We start from the raw sequence: 19,063 nt of genomic DNA on the forward strand, positions 1-19,063 counted from the left end.
CTTACAGTTCTCTCCATTTTTTGTTTTGCAGATATTATTAGATTTGGCAGATGTTCTGCTGAGCTCCTGAGTTGGAAGTTCCGGATCAGGAGAAGCAGACATGGAAAGACATGTTTGCCTGGAGAAGAGAACTGGGGTTACACTTAAATAATGGGTATATAGTATACTCACCTGCCAAAGGTCTAAGCCAATAACTCCAAGTTCCTCATATCTGTAGAGTTCATCATCAGGGACGTAATCTGGATTATCGATGTATGGTTGAACCCACACTCCTTGGTAATTTAAGTTATCTATTATTTTTGGCACCCAAATGCCCTGTTCAATAAGGTAAACAAAAATAAAAAGGTTTATTTGACAGCATTATCAAGACAAAAAAATATTTAACACAAGGGAAAAGAAAGAGACAACCGAGAGCCTAATTGTCAGCGTCCAGGAATTCATGTGATGGTACGACTGTTGACCTTCCTACTGAGGCAAGAGTTTCCTGAGTGCAGAGACTAAGTGACCACAGGTCTTCAACCCCACAGGGAGTGTTGTTGTGCCGTCACCCCTAGCGGGTAACAGACAGCATTGCTGCCTAGTGCCCACCAAGTTGCACTACAGGAGAACCCTTAAAGGGACTCCGAGCAGTGCGGAAACTAGGGAAAGATCTATATCATTTTAAAGCTCTCTTTCTCCTCTTTCCAATGATATATAAACCGCCGCCCTACGCCTTTTAGTTTACGCTATTTTCGCGATTGAAATTGCCGCGGCCGTGATTTCAATCGCGAAAATAGAGAAAACTAAAAGGCGTAGGGCGGCGGTTTAGGTGTCACCAGAAAGAGGAGAAAGAGAGCTTTAAAATGATATCCATCTTTCCATAGTTACTTGTATTACACAGGACGACACTTTCCCCAGTGTCAGCAGCTCCATTCAGCAGTAGAGATGCGGCAAACTGTTCGCCCGGCGAACATCTCTTGAGCTCATACTACTTCCGGGTCGCACTGACCCGGAGTAGTACGCCTGCGCTGCCCGGCAGAGCGCGTCCTAGATCGCGCTCCTGTTGCCGGGCACTTTCTGTGCGTGTGCGTGACGTCATGAATGACGTCACGCTCATGCGCAGAGAGTGCTCGGTTACAGGAACGCGATCGAGGACGCGCTCCACCGGGCAGCGCAGGCGTACTACTCCGGGTCAGTGCGACCCGGAAGTAGTAAGAGCCCCAGGGATTTGGAGATGTTCGCCGGCGAAAGGTTCGGGAACCGTTCGCCACATCTCTATTCAGCAGAATGGAGCTGCTGACTTTAGGAAAAAGTCGCCCTGTGTAATACAAGTAACTATGGAAAGATGGATATCCTTTTAAAGCTCTCTTTCTCCTCTTTCTGGCGACACCTAAATCGTCGCCCTACGCCTTTTAGTTTTCTCTATTTTCGCTATTAAAATCGCGGTCGCGGCAATTTCAATCGCGAAAATAGCGAAAACTAAAAGGCGTAGGGTGGCGTTTTATATATCATTGGAAAGAGGAGAAAGAGAGCTTTAAAATGATATGCATCTTTCCATAGTTTCTGCACTGCTCGAAGTCCCTTTAAGGTGGCCACGAATGGTCCAATTTGTAGCGAAACATTGTTTGAGCAATCAGAAATTCTGCTCGGATGAAAAATCGTTCACTACACCATCAACTAACCAATCATTGCTTCCTATCTATCACGACCAACAAGAAAATCCAAATTTTGGTTCGACGAAAATTCAATCGGACGATTGTTTTTATAAATGTTCATTATCGATTGTGCCCATCAACTGAGATTATTTACAACCAATCCGATCAGAATTTCTGATCGCTCTAATGATTTTTCGCTAGAAATTGGGCCGTTAGTGGCCAGCTTTACAGGGGTTGGGAGAACAGACCATACCACAGTTTGGAGGAATGTAACAAATTTATCTGAGGCAAGAGCTATACACTGATTTTCGTAGTCGGAGACAGGCTGCAAGAATCATAATCAGGGACAGGCAGAGGTCGTAGGCAGACGGCAAGGTTTCGTGGTTAAGAACAAGCAGAAATTGGAGGCAGACAGGCAAACCAGAAACAATCTGGGTCGGCAACGGGCAGGAACAAGATCAGAGCAGATGGGCACAATGGCTAGTCTCACACTAGCTGATCTGAGGAATCAGCACAGACTGCAGGGAGAGACCGCCTTTTATAGTGGGCCCGCTTAAATTTGGCACAGATTCTCTGTACATGTTCGAGCACACGTTCGTGTTGCATTGTATGCATGTGCACGCGCACATGTAACCAGGGCCGGCCCTAGACTTTTTGCCGCCTGAGGCAAACTTAGAAAAATTGCCGCCCCCCCCCCAAGCCTTGGGTGGGGGGGCCGCCGAGCTGGAGGGGTAGCGGGCAGGAAGGGGGTATTGGGCCTAGTGGTGGGGAGAGGGGGTCAGACCCCCCCTCCCTCGCCTGGGTCCCCCGATCTGCGCTCCCCCGCCTGCTGTAAATTGTTACGTAGCTGCCGATAGTAAGAGGGACGGGCGGGGATCACTCACCTCTTCCGGTTCCAGCGTGCGCTCCACTGACGTCACTTCCTGCAACGCTGGCCACTGTATTGTAAGTGGGCGGCGTTGCAGGAAGTGACATCAGTGGAGCGCACGCTGGAACCGGAAGAGGTGAGTGATCCCCGCCCGTCCCTCTTACTATCGGCAGCTACGTAACTATTTAAAGCTGGAGGTGGAGCGCAGATCGGGGGACCCAGGCGAGGGAGGGGGGGTCCGACCCCCCTCCCCACCGCTAGGCCCAATACCCCCTTCCTGCCCGCTACCCCTCCAGCTCGGCGGCCGGCCCCCCACACCCACGGACGGGCGGTTGCCGCCCCCCAAGAAGTGCCGCCTGAGGCAAACGTTTCACCCCGCCTCATGAGCGGACCGGCCCTGCATGTAACCCAATACCACAGCGCACACGCCCCCAGCAACAGATGTCATTTTGCCACCAGGAGCACGCATGCATACGGGCTCACACACAATGCAGATGTGCCGGGGAGCAACATAGGCCACATCTGATATCAGAGGAGCGTGACTGCCAACATGCCAGGCCCGGAAGCATCTTGAGGGGAACATCGGGCGGCGGCCACTCTGACACACGGCCAGGTGAGCCTGCATCATACCTATGATTAAGGAGCCATATTATGCTCCGATACACATGAGCTTTTGCATGTTATGATGTTGGATTGAAGAATAAAGACGTTTTCTACTTTCACCTAATACCTGGTGTAGCGGGATATTTCTTTGGTTGCTACTATGATGATGATGATGACGATTATTATTAAAATGGCATTCAGTGACAGGTTGTCTTTAATGATACGGAAACAAAGATAACCCTGTACCTTGGGTAAAAAAAACATTCCTAGAAAGTGACTATATTGTCCCCTTAGCTGAGATAGCCGTACCCTGTATTTTGGATTGGGAATTATTGGCGGTTCCCACTGCCCATCCATAGCTGAGTCCCAGTCCCGGGGCTCTCTTGCTTCTGGATCTTCTATGAACTCTCGCTCATCCCAGTCCTGGAACACACACAACAAGACACTAGTTTAGGATTCTGCTCCAAAAAGTTATTTGGGTGAAGGAAGGTGTTCCTGGAGACCACCAGGCCAGGGTGTAGCAATAACCATAGCAGCTATAGTAGGTTGGGCCTTGCATGGAAGGGAACCAGAGCTGAAAATATAAAGAAGTTATACATACCTGGGGCTTCCTCCAGCCCCATACGGGCTGATCAATCCCACGCTGCCAGCCTCCTCTGCCCGCAGCTACGAGAACCGGCTCTGCACTGATCCGTCAGTCGGAGCCAGTCTAAGCATAGCAGAGGTGCGCTCTTTGTGTATCTCTGCAGGAGTGTATGGAGAGATACGTAGAGGGCGCACTTCTCTTGCGTAGGCCGGCTCCGATGACGTCAGCGATGGGAGCCGGTTCTCGTAGATGCGGGCAGCGGTGGATGGCGGCGTGGGATCACTCAGCGCGTATAAGGCTGGAGGAAGCTCCAGGTATGTATAACTTCTTTTTCATTTTTTCACCTAGGGTACATCTCTGGTACCCTTTAAGGGCTGCCTCGCAAGCGCTATACAAACACTGCAATTGTTATTATTATTATCCGTGGAGGCCCCAGGTGGGCCTCTGAATGTTAAATCTCTGGGTCCATGTGCTGTGTGTACTCAGTGGCGTAGCAATAGGGGATGCAGAGGTAGCAATCGCATTTGTTAGCTTTTTATTGGTCCTAAGCTGCTAATGATCACCTCTATATGTGCTTTGATTAGTTGAAACCATTAAAGGGAACCCAAGGTGAGAGGGATATGGAGACTGACATGCTTATTCCCTTTGAAGCAATACCAGTTGCCTGGCTGTCCTGCTGATCCTCTGCCTGTAATACTTTTAGCCATAGCCCCTGAACAAGCATGCAGCAGATCAGGTGTTTGTGACATTATTGTCAGATCTGACAAGAGTAGCTGCAGGCTTGTTTTTGGTTTTATTCAGACACTTCTGCAGCCAAATAGATTAGCAGGACTGCCAGGCAACTGGTATTGCTTAAAAGGAAATACATATGGCTGCCTCCATATCCCTATCACTTAAGTCGTCCTTTAAAATCTGAGAGAACTGACAGGTTTTGGACTAGTGCATCTCCTCATGGGGCATTCTCAGGGTTTTCTTTGTTTTCAAAAGCATTTCCTGAACAGCAGTTGCTATGTCTAACTGACAAAATAGTGAGCAAATGAGCAGGGAGGCTGGCTGGTATCTTACTATTTTGCCAGTGAGACCACTGTTCAGGAAATGCTGTTGAAAACATAGAAAACTCAGAGAATCCCCCATGAGGAGATGGGCTAGTCCAAAACCTGTCAGTTCTGTTAGATTTTAACTGCTTACTTTTTTTTATCAGGAGTAGTCCTTTAAACTTATAAACTCTAGGCTATGACATTGTTCTTTGTCTTTCACAGCATTAGAGAGTGATCAAAACTCTACAAAACAAAACAATCTTAGCTTCCAAAAGATAAGCGATTCAAGGGAACGAAAAAAGAAACAATTCCTACATACACTGAGGAACTTCACTGCAGGGAATCACTTCCTTTGGCTATAAAGGTCTGGAGACAAGTCCAAGTTATCACAAATGATATCTGTGTCTGACTTGGCAAGAACATTATGAGGCAGTTTCACTTTCATATCAATGAAATAAACTAAAACAGTCCTGACTGAAAAGAACAACATGTTCTCTAGCCCTCTCCTCCAGCAATATATGTGACGCCCCCAAACATGAGAGTTGTGCTTCATCTCTTGCCAAGACTTCTCTTCAGGGGTTCAGTCTAACATATTAAAGAACAGAAAATGGAGAGATTACACATGCAGGTTTCCTTTCACCGAACACAAAATGACCTCAACTCACTAAGCATTTTAGACTAGTCTACAAATGGTTTTTAGTCTACTGATGGTTTGGTGTAATGTTTTAGACCTGGTCTAATGCTGGATACACACGTTGAGATTTCCCGTTCGATTCCCGGGATCAAACGGATCTAATCGATTATTTCCAACATGCTCGATTCGGATTTCGATCGTTTCTGCCGTCGATTTGGCATACTTAAAGGGACTCCGAGCAGTGCAGAAACTATGGAAAGATGCATATCATTTTAAAGCTCTCTTTCTCCTCTTTCCAATGATATATAAACCGCCACCCTACACCTTTTAGTTTTCGCTATTTTCGCGATTGAAATTGCCGCGGCCGTGATTTCAATCGCGAAAATAAAGAAAACTAAAAGGCGTAGGGCAACGATTTAGGTGTCGCCAGAAAGAGGAGAAAGAGAGCTTTAAAATGATATCCATCTTTCCATAGTTACATTGTATTACACAGGGCGACTTTTTCTGCTGAATGGAGCTGCTGACACTGGGGAAAGTGTCGTCCTGTGTAATACAAGTAACTATGGAAAGATGGATATCATTTTAAAGCTCTCTTTCTCCTCTTTCTGGCGACACCTAAATCGTCACTCTACGCCTTTTAGTTTTCTTTATTTTCGCGATTGAAATTGCGGCCGCGGCAATTTCAATCGCGAAAATAGCGAAAACTAAAAGGCGTAGGGTGGTGGTTTATATATCATTGGAAAGAGGAGAAAGAGAGCTTTAAAATGATATGCATCTTTCCATAGTTTCTGCACTGCTCGGAGTCCCTTTAACATGCAAATTGACGGCAGAAACGAACGAAATCCGAATCGAGCATGTTGGAAATAATCGATTTGATCCGTTCGATCCTAGGAATCGAACGGGAAATCTCAACGTGTGTATCCAGCATAACATTAAGTAATTACACAATTTTTTTTTCTGACAGAGATTAGACCAGCTGATTTCTGTCGGTAAAGTAATTCTGTGAGGTATTTTAGACGTTAGGATGGAACCTTTTGAATTAATTATGCAGGAGTTTAATTGTATCCAGAGGAGAGCTCATCAGACGAGAAGGATGTAGTCATAGCCACTAGTTTGTGAATTGCATCTTTTGATCATTTCCCCTGCTTTACCGACCTGATTACCAAATGTTTTAGACCAGGTCTAAAAACAGGTCTAAAACATTCGGTAATAGTGAATTCCCTTTTGATGCAACTGACCAAACCATCAGTAGACTAAAACCCATCAGTAGACTAGTCTAAACTGCTTAGTGAATTGAGGCCAATAATTACAAATATTTCCTTACTGCTGGCTTTATCTCATTGGGGTCCTCAATCCTCTCCCGGTCGTCCCAGTCTCGAGGCTGCTTAGCTTTAGTATCTTGGATCTTGCGGGGCAATAACATGGCAAAATCATCCTCCAAAGTCCCGTTCATCACCACCTCGTTGTCAATCTTCACGGCGTACGTGTTGTTTGGACGGATGATTAGGGTATACAGATGGGTGATTTCATCGTGCTGTTCACACAAAAGGTAAAAGAATTAGAAAAAGACACAGGTTCTGTTTACATTTTTAATATCAGCCTAAATTGCCCATACACAGTACAATAAAAACATTAAATTTTCCCATTTATTCGACCAAAACGATAAATGAAAAAATGGTACCAAGTATGGGCACCATTACAGCTCATAATCAGCCCTGCTGGGAACGCAATGATGGGGAAAATTTGAATTGCTCATTATGCACGTGGTGCGTTGCTTACAGCCAATGAAAAGCAAGCTTCACTGTCACTGTTAACGCGCATGTCATTCGGTAAAGCACTGCATGCACTGTGTTATGCCCTTTTAAGCCTCAGAAGAAGCTTATTAAGTGAAACGGTCGTCAGGCCGTGCACCCAGCAAACCCACTGTCATCCAACATCCCCATAACGCTGCTCAAAATCACTTTTTATGCTGCGTACTATGCACAAGATGGAGTTTTTATACATGTTTTGTGAAGTCAAGTGAATGTAGCAATAAATTGTCAGTAGTGCCAAGCATTTCCACTGTCTTGTTGTTACTGTGTTATGCTCAACTGATCGGTTGCACTGCATGCGCAGATGTGAACAGTATTACTACAATGTACAGTATTTTTTTGGAATGTAAGTTGCCTTTTTCTCCCCCAAAAATGGGGATAACCTCCGACCCACTGCCGACCCACTGCGATGTAGAGGACTCCCTGCCTTGTCCCTCGGTGTCCTCCTTCGCCTCCCCCCCACCACCACCACCTTGTGTCTGCTGATGACTCAAGCAGCAGAAGCCAGCACTAGGGGAGCCAGGGCCAGATTTACCATAAGTCACTGTAGGCCAGTGCCTACAGGTGCCGGATGCTGGAAAGGCGGCTCACTTCTCTCCCCGAACGCCTCCCTCCCTCCCTCCTTCCCTATACGGAGTCCTGACCAGAGTGTAAATGAGCGATTACGCACCTGGTTCTTGATATTCCACTGACCAGATCTCCCTACAGTCAGGGGCATCCATAGCTACTTGATACTGAGGAAAGTTCAGGCTACCTAATGCTAAGGGGCACCTGTAGCTATTTATGACGGGATAGAGAAGTAAGGGAGGCGTGACAGCTGGGACAGCCAGCACACTTGTAGTGCGGTTCGGTGGGTATATAGCCTATAGGCTTCTGTGAGGTAAATCCGGGCCTGAAGGGAGCCACGATGGAGAGAAGTCTGCAATCGCCACTAGGGCCGAGGGATCAGGTGAGCCGGTGCTGCAGCTTCACATTACTATACACGGGCAGCCGAGGGGACACAGGAGGGCAGAGAGGGGGACAAACGGGTACAAAGGGGGACAGAGGAAAACACAGAAGGGCAGAGAGGGGGACAGAGCGAGACACAGGAGGGCAGAGAGGGGGACAAACGAGGAACAAAGGGGGACAGAGGAAAACACAGAAGGGCAGAGAGGGGGACAGAGGGAGACACAGGAGGGCAGAGAGGGGGACAAACGAGGAACAAAGGGGGACAGAGGAAAACACAGGAAGGCAGAGAGGGGGACAGAGGGAGACATAGGAGGGCAGAGAGGGGGGAAACAAAGGGGGACAGTGGAAGACACAAGAGGGCAGACAATGACACGGGAGGGGGGGAATAGGGCACGGAGGAGAACAGAAGTTGGACAGAGGATGCAGAAATGTCACTGCTATCTAAATACAAAATAAGCAAACAATATGCAACGTGACACAGTACCTTACACGTAATATTCCTCGTAATTGGATAATATCTCTCCTTATAATTTAGGATAACGTGGACTTTCTCGTGGATTGTACCGCAGATATCAGGTCCTGACAAACGTGAAAGCAGAAAACATGTATAAGTTGTCATATATCCAACTAAGAATACATCAAACACCACAAAGAACAAACAGCTCTGCAGGTATAAAATGAAACAATTCGGGAAACACAAGATGTGAATTCGTTTCTCCTACATAAGAATCCATGGGAGAGCATATTTTCTTTGAAAGTCTCTGGCTGGTCACAATCTCTCATTTTCTTCATGGTTTCTTAGGCACAGGAAGCAGAGGCTAGGCATAACCACATGATGAAGACCGGCCAATCAGAGCTGTACACATCAAGCACACATTTCTTCATGAAATCTACAGGAGAATTTATGAAGGATAAATTGATTATCTCTAGTCTTAGATATGGAACTGCTGTATTCAGGCTGATGTCACTCAGAAGTCGCTAAATGTTGGGATCTGCTAAGCTGCTATTCCTGAAGGCAGTTTAGCTCATGTTATAAACTTGCAAAATGCAGAATGCTGTAAGACTAAACCAAGGACTTCCTCTCTGCTCTAAAAGATAAGTAACAGCATAGTAACCTTTACAGGGGGGAAAAATATTTCCTTTTTACAGCTTATAGAGCTCCTCAGATATGCTGCTTTGTAATTACTGTACTTCCTGGTTTGCTGGGAGCACAGATAGGGTTAACTGCCTAAAGTGACTAGATCTGCTGTAGCTAACATTTTGATTTGACATGATAGTTGAGGAAAATGACATCTCTTCCATCAATGTGTTTTCTTATGTGTGAATAAGCTGAAAGAGTCCTTGTGAACTGTTTGCAGAGATAAAAGGTTGGCTGCACACACAGGAACTATCTCACCACAGTGCTGTATATGGCACCCAAGTGCTACTGCTTCTTCCGTGCAGAGGAGAGAGGTGCAATATAGGCCCTGCTGCAGACTGGGTAAAAATATGCCTTCTTAAAGGAGAACTGTAGTGAGAGGTATATGGAGGCTGCCATATTTATTTCCTTTTAAGCAATACCAGTTGCCTGGCAGTCCTGCTGAGCTATCTGCCTGCAGTAGTGTGAATCACACCAGAAACAAGCATGCAGCTAATCATGTCAGACCTGACAAAAATGACACAAACACCTGATCTGCTGCATGCTTGTTCAGGAGCTATGGCTAATAGTATTAAAGGCAGAGGATCAGCAGGATAGCCAGGCAACTGTTATTGCTTAATAGGAAATAAATGCAGCCTCCATATACCTCTCTCTACAGTTCTCCTTTAAAACGTATAAGGTATTTGTGATTATTCAGAATGGTGTGACTACATGGGGTGTACTACAATGCATCACTGCTTAATATGCAAATTGTCCTTTTTAACCCTTTACACACTCCTAGAAGTTCTGGTTCACCACAAGATTGCTGGGTAATCTGTAACTCTGGGTGTTTCAAGTCCTACCCCCATAGAGCCACATTAGTCCATGCCATGCACTGATAAGGATCAACCAATCCAAAACAGTCTGTATGCATGATTGTAACGATCGGTGTCAGCACACAGAGAGTATCTGATTTTTGGTGATCTGCAGAAACGCCAATAATCCAAGTATGACTAACCTCTGGACACCTAGTAATGTGTAAGTGCTTGGTGCAACTGAGAGGCTATCTCCCGTGGGGCAGGAGACACAGATACTACTACAACCAGTGACCACCTGAGGAGCAGGTGGCCTCTGGCTGTGTAGGGACTATCTCTTTAAGAGGAGGAGATAGATATAATCTTGCAGCCAGTGATTCCCTGATGGACTGGAAATCAGACTGTACTGCAGCCAAGGATTCCCAGATGGATTGGGAATCAGACTGTACTGCAGCCAGTGGGCTCCTATGGGGTAGAGGCCACTGGCTAAACTGCAGGAAGGACTCTGAGGAGCAGGAGGTCCTTGCAGCTAACTGACACCTGGTGGATTAGTGTCACAGGTAGTACAGACAGACTGATCACTCGAGGGATGAGTGACAGTCAGAAGGGTCAGACAGGCCAGGTCGGCAACACACGAGCAGATAAGGTACAGAGACTGAAGGCTGATTCGGTAACCGGGTACAGGCAAGGTTGGCAACTGGTAGACAGATAGGCAGAGGTACCGATTAGAAAGCAAGAGAGAGCTCAACAGAGCCAGAGGTCATAACAGATATAAAGCACAATCCTAGTCTGAGGTGCGAGGTCCTTGGTCTCGACACCCGGGAACTAGTCTAGAGCATAACACAGTATCCTATGCTTGAGTGTGAGGTCCTTGGTCTCAACACCCGGGAACTGGTCTAAAGTATAACACAGTAATGACACAGTAATCCTATGCTTGTGTTTGAGGTCCTTGGTCTCAACACCCTGGAACTGGTCCAAAGTATGACACAATAATCCTAAGCTTGGGTGTGAGGTCTTTGGTCTCAACACCCTGGAACTGGTCTAAAGTATAACACAGTAAATAACAAGAGCGGAAACTGGCTAAGTGTGAATTCCCAGGTCCACCTGGTTCCAACACACTGTAGGATCTGACTGAGGTCTGAGTGCTCACACGTAAGTATTCGCAACCGCAGACAACCAGCAACTGACAGGCAAGATGTATATATACTACAGCGCTCCACAGTGCCGCCCTCAGCCGCTCAGCCAATAAGGAGTTCCGCTGGGATCAGCTGATCGTCCTGATCAGCTGATACCTCTCCTACTGGCATAAAGGGCCTGTCTTCTGGCGCACGCATGCATAGCTCTCCATCTGTGTGCACTAGAAGGCCCAGGCAAACCAGACACATGTTGCTGTGCGGAAACCGCCGGTCTGAACGTGGAGACAGCCGCCCCGCCGCCAGACCGCGCGGCGGCATCTCCGCTATTCATTACAATGATGGATTAGTGTGGCTCTGTAATATTAAAGGGAACCTTAACTGAGAGAGATATGGATGTTGTCTTTTAAACAATACCAGTTGCTTGGCAGTCCTGCTGATCTCTTTGGCTGTAGCAGTGTCTGAATCACACACCTGAAACAAGCATGCAGCTAATCCAGTCTGGCTTCAGTCAGAGCACCTGATCTGCATGCTTGTTGAGGGTCTGTGGCTAAAAGTATTAGAGACACAGGATCAGCAGGAGAGTCAGGCAACTGGTATTATTTTAAAAGTAAGAATCCATATCCTTCTCAGTTTAGGTTCCCTTTAACAAGCTGACTCATCATTCCAGCGGTTCTGGGGGTGTGGCTAGCTTACAGGGACAACAAGGGATGATTTGCATATTCAGCAGTGATGCATGTGGGAGACATCATATGCCCACTCCAACCTGAATACTCACAAATACCTTTTGTTTTACACACTCCTATGAGTTCTGGTTCACCATGAGCTTGCTGGGAAATCTGTAAGGGCTGGTGCACACCAGAACGGTTCTGAAGCGTTTGTTAAAACGCTTGCAGGGGAAAAACCGCTTGGCTAATGAAAGTGAATGGGATGGTGCACACCAGAGCGGCTCGTTTTTTCCACAAACGCAAACTCGGGGGCTGCAGCATTTTTGGGATTTCTGAGGCGTTTCTGCCTCAATGTTAAAGTATAGGAAAGTAGAAAAACAATCTGAAAAACGCCGGTTTTCCAGGCGTTTTTGTTACAGAAGCTGTTCAGTAAAAGCTTTACTGTAACAATATTTGTAATCTGCTACACAAAAACGCTCCAAAAAACGCCAGGCATGTTTAGAAAACCTCTCTAAGGGCCCTTTTCCACTAGCAGTCGCTAGCGTTCACGCTGAACGCTAGCGATTGCTGAATCGCAATTCCGGCGATTTCCCGACGTTTGCGGACGCGATTTTGCTATGCTATGCGCTGCATAGCAAAATCGCGGCAAATATCGCTCCGCCGCGCGTTCGCGTCCCTGTCAAAAACGAATCGCGGTAGTGGAAATGACGTACCGCAATTCCTATGTTAAAAAGCAAACCATAGCGATTGTAAAATCACTAGCGGTTTGCGACTTTACGATTCGGCCAGCGCAAACGCGCTAGTGGAAAAGGGCCCTTAACATGCCTAGAATCACTCTGAAATCTGCCTCAAAAAAACTCTAGCGTTTTGCGGATCTGCTAGCGGTTTTTGGTGTGCTGAGCCGTCCTCTGGAGGCTGTGATTAATGATTAGGCAATAGCTGTTAGCCAATGGATTTACAACCTACCAGATTGCTTCTATCCTCAGCTGACCTCTGCTGGCGCAGCAGGTGTTACTGTCACTCTAATGACATTAAGGTGGCCACTAATGATCCAATTTCTAGCAAACAATCGTTCGAGCAATCAGATAATTCTGATTGGAAGAAAAATCGTTCACTACCATCAACAAACCAATCTTTGCTTCCTATCGATCACAAACAACAAGAAAATCCAAATTTTGGCTTGACCAAAATCCAGTCTGATGACTATTTTTATAATAGAACGTAATCGATCGTGCCCATCAATGGAGATTATTTACAACCAATCCAATCAGAATTTCTGATCGCTCAAACAATTTGTTGCTAGAAATTGGACTGTTAGTGGCCACCTTTAGATTATCACCAAACCGAGCCAAATATGGCTACATCTGGCAACTTTTCAGTGGATCAGTGAACTTTCATTAAAGAGGAACTGTCGCGAAAATCTTAAAATTTAAAACACATACAAATAAGAAGTATGTTTCTCCCGGAGTAAAATGAGCCATAAATTGCTGTCACTTACAATAAGTAGTAGAAATCTGACATTACTGATTACTGGTTTTGGGCTAGTCCATCTCTCCATGGGGGAGTCTTAGCATAGCCTTTATTCTTTATAAAGACACTCCGTGAAAAAGATTTATACAAAGATGCTGGCCAGCCTCCCTGCTCACCGTACACTTCTTTGGCAGTTGGACGGAGCAACTGCCAATCACTAAGTGCTTTTAAAAATAAAGAAAACCCTGAGAACCCCCCCTATGAGAAGATGGGCTAGTCTAAAATCTGTCAGTAATGTCAGATTTCTACTACTTACTGTAAGTGACAGCAACATAGGAGAAAAGTAATTTATGGCTCATTTTACTCAGGGAGAAATGTACTTCTTATTTGTATGTGTTTTAAATTTTAAGATTTTCGCGACAGTTCCTCTTTATATATCAATAGATATCATTGAGCTTATATGTCACAGATGCACAGGCCCTCATTCAATTCTCTTTTTCTCCTAGGTAATATTTCACAACTTTTCAATAAAATGCCCTTTAAGCCTCCAGCAAGCAAGAAAATACTCAGAATCATTTTTGCAGAACTTTTTAGCCTACTTTTTGGTACGTTTTCAATTTGCAGGGTACTGCAGGGTACAGTACTATATCGCACTTCCTAGAAAACCTTGCCTCCTGGCTCCCACACATCCTGTCCTCCGACCTCCCAACAATCATCCTCGGAGACTTTAACATTCCAATTGATGAGCCTACCACCTCTGCTGCCACTCAGCTTCTCTCGCTCACCAACTCCCTTGGTCTCACTCAGCATACTAACGCCACAACCCACAGTGCTGGTAATACCTTGGACCTAATTTTCTCCAAAGCCATCGCACTTACCACCCTGGACATTACACCATTCCCCATCTCCGACCACCACCTCATCACCTTCACCCTCACTCCATCCAGCACCCCCTGTCCCCCTCCCCAAACTGGACGTTGGCAGAGAGATCTGCGCAACCTTGACCCCAATGTACTAGCCACACCTCTCCACTCTCTCTCCTCCTCCCTCCCCAGCCTAACCTGCCCCAACGAAGCGGCAGCTCAATACAACAGTAACCTCTCCGCAGCCTTAGACCATGCTGCTCCCCTGACCTTTCGTACCAACAGTCGCCCCAACCCCCAACCTTGGCACACTGCCCTCACAAGAAAACTACAAAATGAGACACGAGCTGCAGAACGCAAATGGAGGAAATCCCGCAACAACAATGATTTCCTGGGATACAAGACCAAGTTGCAGACGTACCATGCTGCCCTCGCTGATAGTAAACAGATATACTTCACTCACTTGATCGCTACCCAAGCCTCCAACCCACGTCGTCTTTTTGCCACTTTCAATGCCCTACTTAACCCCACACCTCCCCCCCCAACCTCCACCCTCTCAGCCACTGACCTATCAAATTACTTTATCAACAAAATTACAACCATCCGGAGGGATATTTCTCTCCTCCACTCTTTCGCACCCGCCTCCCCACCACATCCAACTCCTTCCTCTTTCTCCTCCCTTACCTCCTTCAATCCTGTCACGGTGGAGGAAGTCAACCAGCTGCTGGCAACTTCACCTGCCACTTCCTGCCCCCTAGATCCGGTCCCATCTGATTCTCTGCGCCCACATTTTTCTGATCTGGCCCCTGTCCTCACCCATCTGTTCAACCTCTCCTTCTCCACCGGCATCTTCCCCTCCGTATTCAAACAGGCACTGTGCTTCCCCTGCTAAAGAAATCTTCACTTGACCCTGCTCTGCCATCCAACTACCGCCCAATCTCTCTCCTCCCTTTTGCCTCAAAAATTCTTGAACGCCTGGCCCACCAACGCCTGACCAACTTCCTTAACTCCAACTCCCTTCTCGATCCCCTGCAATCTGGTTTTCGCACAGCCCATTCTACAGAAACCGCCCTCACCAAAGTGGTAAATGACCTCGCCCTTGCCAAAGCCGAAGGTAAATACTCCATCCTGCTCCTCCTGGACCTCTCCTCGGCATTTGACACTGTCGACCACTCCCTCCTCCTCCACTCCCTGCAGCTAATGGGCATTCAGGACCTAGCCTTAGCCTGGATCTCCTCCTACCTCTCCAACCGCTCCTTTACAACATTTTTCAATGGCTCCTCATCCACTCCTACACCCCTCTCAGTTGGTGTTCCTCAAGGTTCCGTCCTAGGACCCCTACTGTTCTCACTCTATACTGCCTCAATTGGCAAAATCATCTCCTCCATGGGTTTCAATTATCACCTGTATGCCGACGACTCCCAGATATATCTCCACACCCCAGACCTCTCCTCCTCTACCATGGACAAAGTCTCTGCCTGCCTCACATCCATTTCCTCCTGGATGGCTGCCAGGTACCTGAAGCTTAATTTGGACAAGACTGAGCTTCTAATATTCCCACCCCGCACAGCTGCACCCCTCCCAGATCTGCACGTCACTATTGAAAATACTATAATCCACCCTACCTCCCAAGCCCGCTGTCTAGGCGTTACTCTGGACTCTGAACTTTCCTTTACCGCCCACATCCAAGGTATTGCCAGATCCTGCAACTTCCACCTCCGCAACATCTCCAAGATCCGCTCCTACCTGTCCCCTGACACCACTAAACTCCTTATCCACGCCCTTGTCATCTCCCGCCTAGACTACTGCAATTCTCTTTTATCTGGCCTCCCCTCTAACCGTACTGACCCACTTAAATTGGTAATGAATGCGGCAGCCAGACTGATACATTCTTCTCACTGCAGCGCCTCTACAACTCCGCTCTGTAAAGCACTACACTGGCTCCCCATCAGCTTTAGGATCAATTTCAAAATCCTGTGCTTTGCCTACAAATCAGTGCACAAGACCTGCCTAACCTACATCTCTGATCTGGTCCACAGGCACATACCAGCCCGCCCCCTCCGATCCTCCAATGACCTGCGCCTAGTCGCACCACGCATAACTCAGTCACACGCACGATTGCAGGACTTCACCAGGGCCGCCCCTACTCTCTGGAACTCTCTCCCACCAGCCGTCAGACTCGCCCCCACCTTTAATTCCTTCAAACAAGCTCTCAAGACTCACCTCTTCACGCTCGCATACCCCCCTACACCAGCACCATAATATGTTCTGTTAGACCCCCTCTCAAAAGACGCACCTATTGTCTCCACCCCACCCTTTAGATTGTAAGCCTCCGGCAGGGCCCTCCTCCCTAACGTATCCAGCTTGATTATGCAATCTTACTCGCAACCACCCCTCTTGTAGACTCGAACAGTCTCTATCTTGACCTATGACACTGTATTGTTATCAAATCATTTGCATGATCTTGTTTTGTTGTGAGTTTCCGTATGTTCTACCTGTATGTTAACCCATTTATCTATTGCGCTGCGTAAGATGTTGGCGCTTTATAAATACAATAAATAATAATACTGAAAAGTTACTTTAAACAGAAAATAAAAAAATCGACTCCTAGGAGAAAACTCAAAAGAAAAAGTTTATTGAATAAGGGGCACTGACTCTAAAGTCTTGTACACATATACTGTATGAAGCATATCGCCGGACGGGGATCGGAACCAGAGCCAGATCGCCCACGAGGCAACTTAGGCAGTTACCTAGGGCCTGGAGAGAGACTAGGGGCATGGTTGGTGCTAGCTCCTCCCACCAAATCTTACCAAATAAGCCAGATGGCCATGAAGGGTGGGCCCAAAATTGTTACACACCTAGGGCCCCATTTCAACTTAATCCATCTTAAATCGGAACCCTATCCCTGAGGCAACATTGCAGGACAGAGGCTGTACAGACGCGTCACAAACTTGGAGGCTAGCGATGCGTTCTGTTGCTAAGCGGCACGGGAGTGACTTCATGCGGGACCCGGGTGAGTGGTGAGAACAATGCTTTTGGCCAGCAGTCAGACAAATCATTATGACTTTTAAAGGAAACCTGAGAGAAGTAAAATAAAAACAATTATACACACCTGGGGCTTCCTCCAGCCCCCTTCAGGCTGATCAGTCCCCCGCAGAATGCTCCCGGCTGTGGGAGCGCGATGGTGGAGCAATCGCGCAGCCGGACTGAGCCTGCGCCAACTGACAGAATTACCAGGCCGCCTAGTGGAGGATCTAGAACCAGTAGGAAGACGCCAAGGGAATGATCAGCCTGAAGGGGGCTGGAGGAAGCACCAGGTATGTATATTTTTTTTTCCGCTCATCTCACTTACACTTTAACCCTTTGCCGACCGCTCCACATCAATTGGCGTGAAAGCGGCGGCAGCCACAGGACCACTCAACGCCAATTGGCATGAAGTTCTGGAGCGGGGTTTTGCAGGAGATCACGCATGCCGATGCTTGAATGACGCCACTAGGAGACTGTTAGCGCCGTCTATTTATAATGTACAGCACAGCAATCTACGGCAGCGCTGTACTGGGGACAGTCGTGTAACACGGCTGTCCCCTTGGGAGGCACACAAAGTGATCCCCTCTCATAGGCTGATGCCTATGAGAGAGGATCGCTAGGAATGGCTGGCAGGGGGTGGGAGGGAGTAGTTAAAAAAATAAAAAAAAATAGCAAAATTTTATAAAAATAAACACACAAGTTTACAAATAAACAAACAAACATGCCGGCAGGGATCAGAACCCATAACAGAAAGCTCTGTTGGTGGCCAGAAAAAAAAGGGGGAAGGGGGGGGGGAATAACTTGCGTGGTGAGTTGTATGGCCCTGCAGCGAGCTCTTAAAGCTGCAGTGGCCTGAATTGTAAAAAACAGCTTGGTCACTAGGGGGAGTGTGAGCCTACAGTCCTGAACTATTCATACACAGTTAGATTGCCATCCAATGTGGCTAAGGGCTCTTTTCCACAAGGAAACACGATTGCATATGCCAACAACAACAAGCTGCAATACGATCGCGTTTCCATTCAATTCCACTACTTGTGTTTGCACTGCTATGTGTCAAGTATGAGCGGAAAGGCACAAAAGTTGCATTCGTGGAAAAACAGCACCGCGATTTACATGTTAATGCGATCATCAAAAACGAGCACTATCTGACTTTCAGATCAGATCGCGCCTAGTGGAAAAGAGCTCTAACAGATCAATTCCGCTCTGCTTTGAATCTGATCAGAGAGGTATAAATTCCCCATACACTGTGCACAGATTTGTAACGTCAATCAACTTTTACCACAAAAATGATCTAAATGACAATGGATGCCGCTCGCAGCACTACAGATTTCTGGCAGATTCGATCAGAGTGATCGAATCCACTGGGGAAAATCGAAGCGTGTATGGCTTGCTTTCATTTATTATAAAGAAATGCCTTCACACTAAGACAGAAAAGAATTAAAGGACATCCGAAGCCAAAATAAACTCATTAAATAAACAATTGTATCTATCTTCCTTCAACTTAAAAATGACTTTTTAAGATATTCCAGTTTTATTTTATGTTTAAATCTACTTTTTAAGTTTTAACTGTTATTATTTATTGTTTTTGCTCAATGACACATTGATTGAAGTATGCCAGAGCTAAAATCTATGAATTATTGACCCTTTTTAACTCTTCCCTGCTCTCAGAAGCCATTTTCTGCTAGGAGAGTGTTTGATAGTTGGAATTTCTTATCATTGAGGGTCACACTGTAGTCACTTCCTGTCTGAGTCAGGACTGAGTCAGCTACTTACATACCTGATATTTAACTCTTTCAGGCAGAGAAAGAAAAAAGGAACACAGCATAGTTTTTTTGTGTTTAAGAAGAAA

General features: G+C 46.6%; 1 protein-coding gene across 1 annotated transcript in view; it reads right to left on the reverse strand.

Annotated features, from left to right (window-relative positions):
- LOC137522391 (calreticulin-like) overlaps positions 1–19,063 on the reverse strand; it is a 58,338-nt gene that overhangs the window by 11,593 nt on the left and 27,682 nt on the right. Inside the window, exons 5-8 of the mRNA XM_068242438.1 lie at positions 8,606–8,700; positions 6,687–6,896; positions 3,415–3,528; positions 172–315 (exon numbers count right to left, since the gene is read on the reverse strand). Coding sequence (XP_068098539.1) covers positions 172–315; positions 3,415–3,528; positions 6,687–6,896; positions 8,606–8,700 — 563 coding nt within the window. The remainder of the gene's footprint in view (positions 1–171; positions 316–3,414; positions 3,529–6,686; positions 6,897–8,605; positions 8,701–19,063) is intronic.

This window comes from Hyperolius riggenbachi, chromosome 6, assembly GCF_040937935.1.
Source record: "Hyperolius riggenbachi isolate aHypRig1 chromosome 6, aHypRig1.pri, whole genome shotgun sequence".
In the NCBI taxonomy this organism is placed as follows: Eukaryota; Metazoa; Chordata; class Amphibia; order Anura; family Hyperoliidae; genus Hyperolius; species Hyperolius riggenbachi.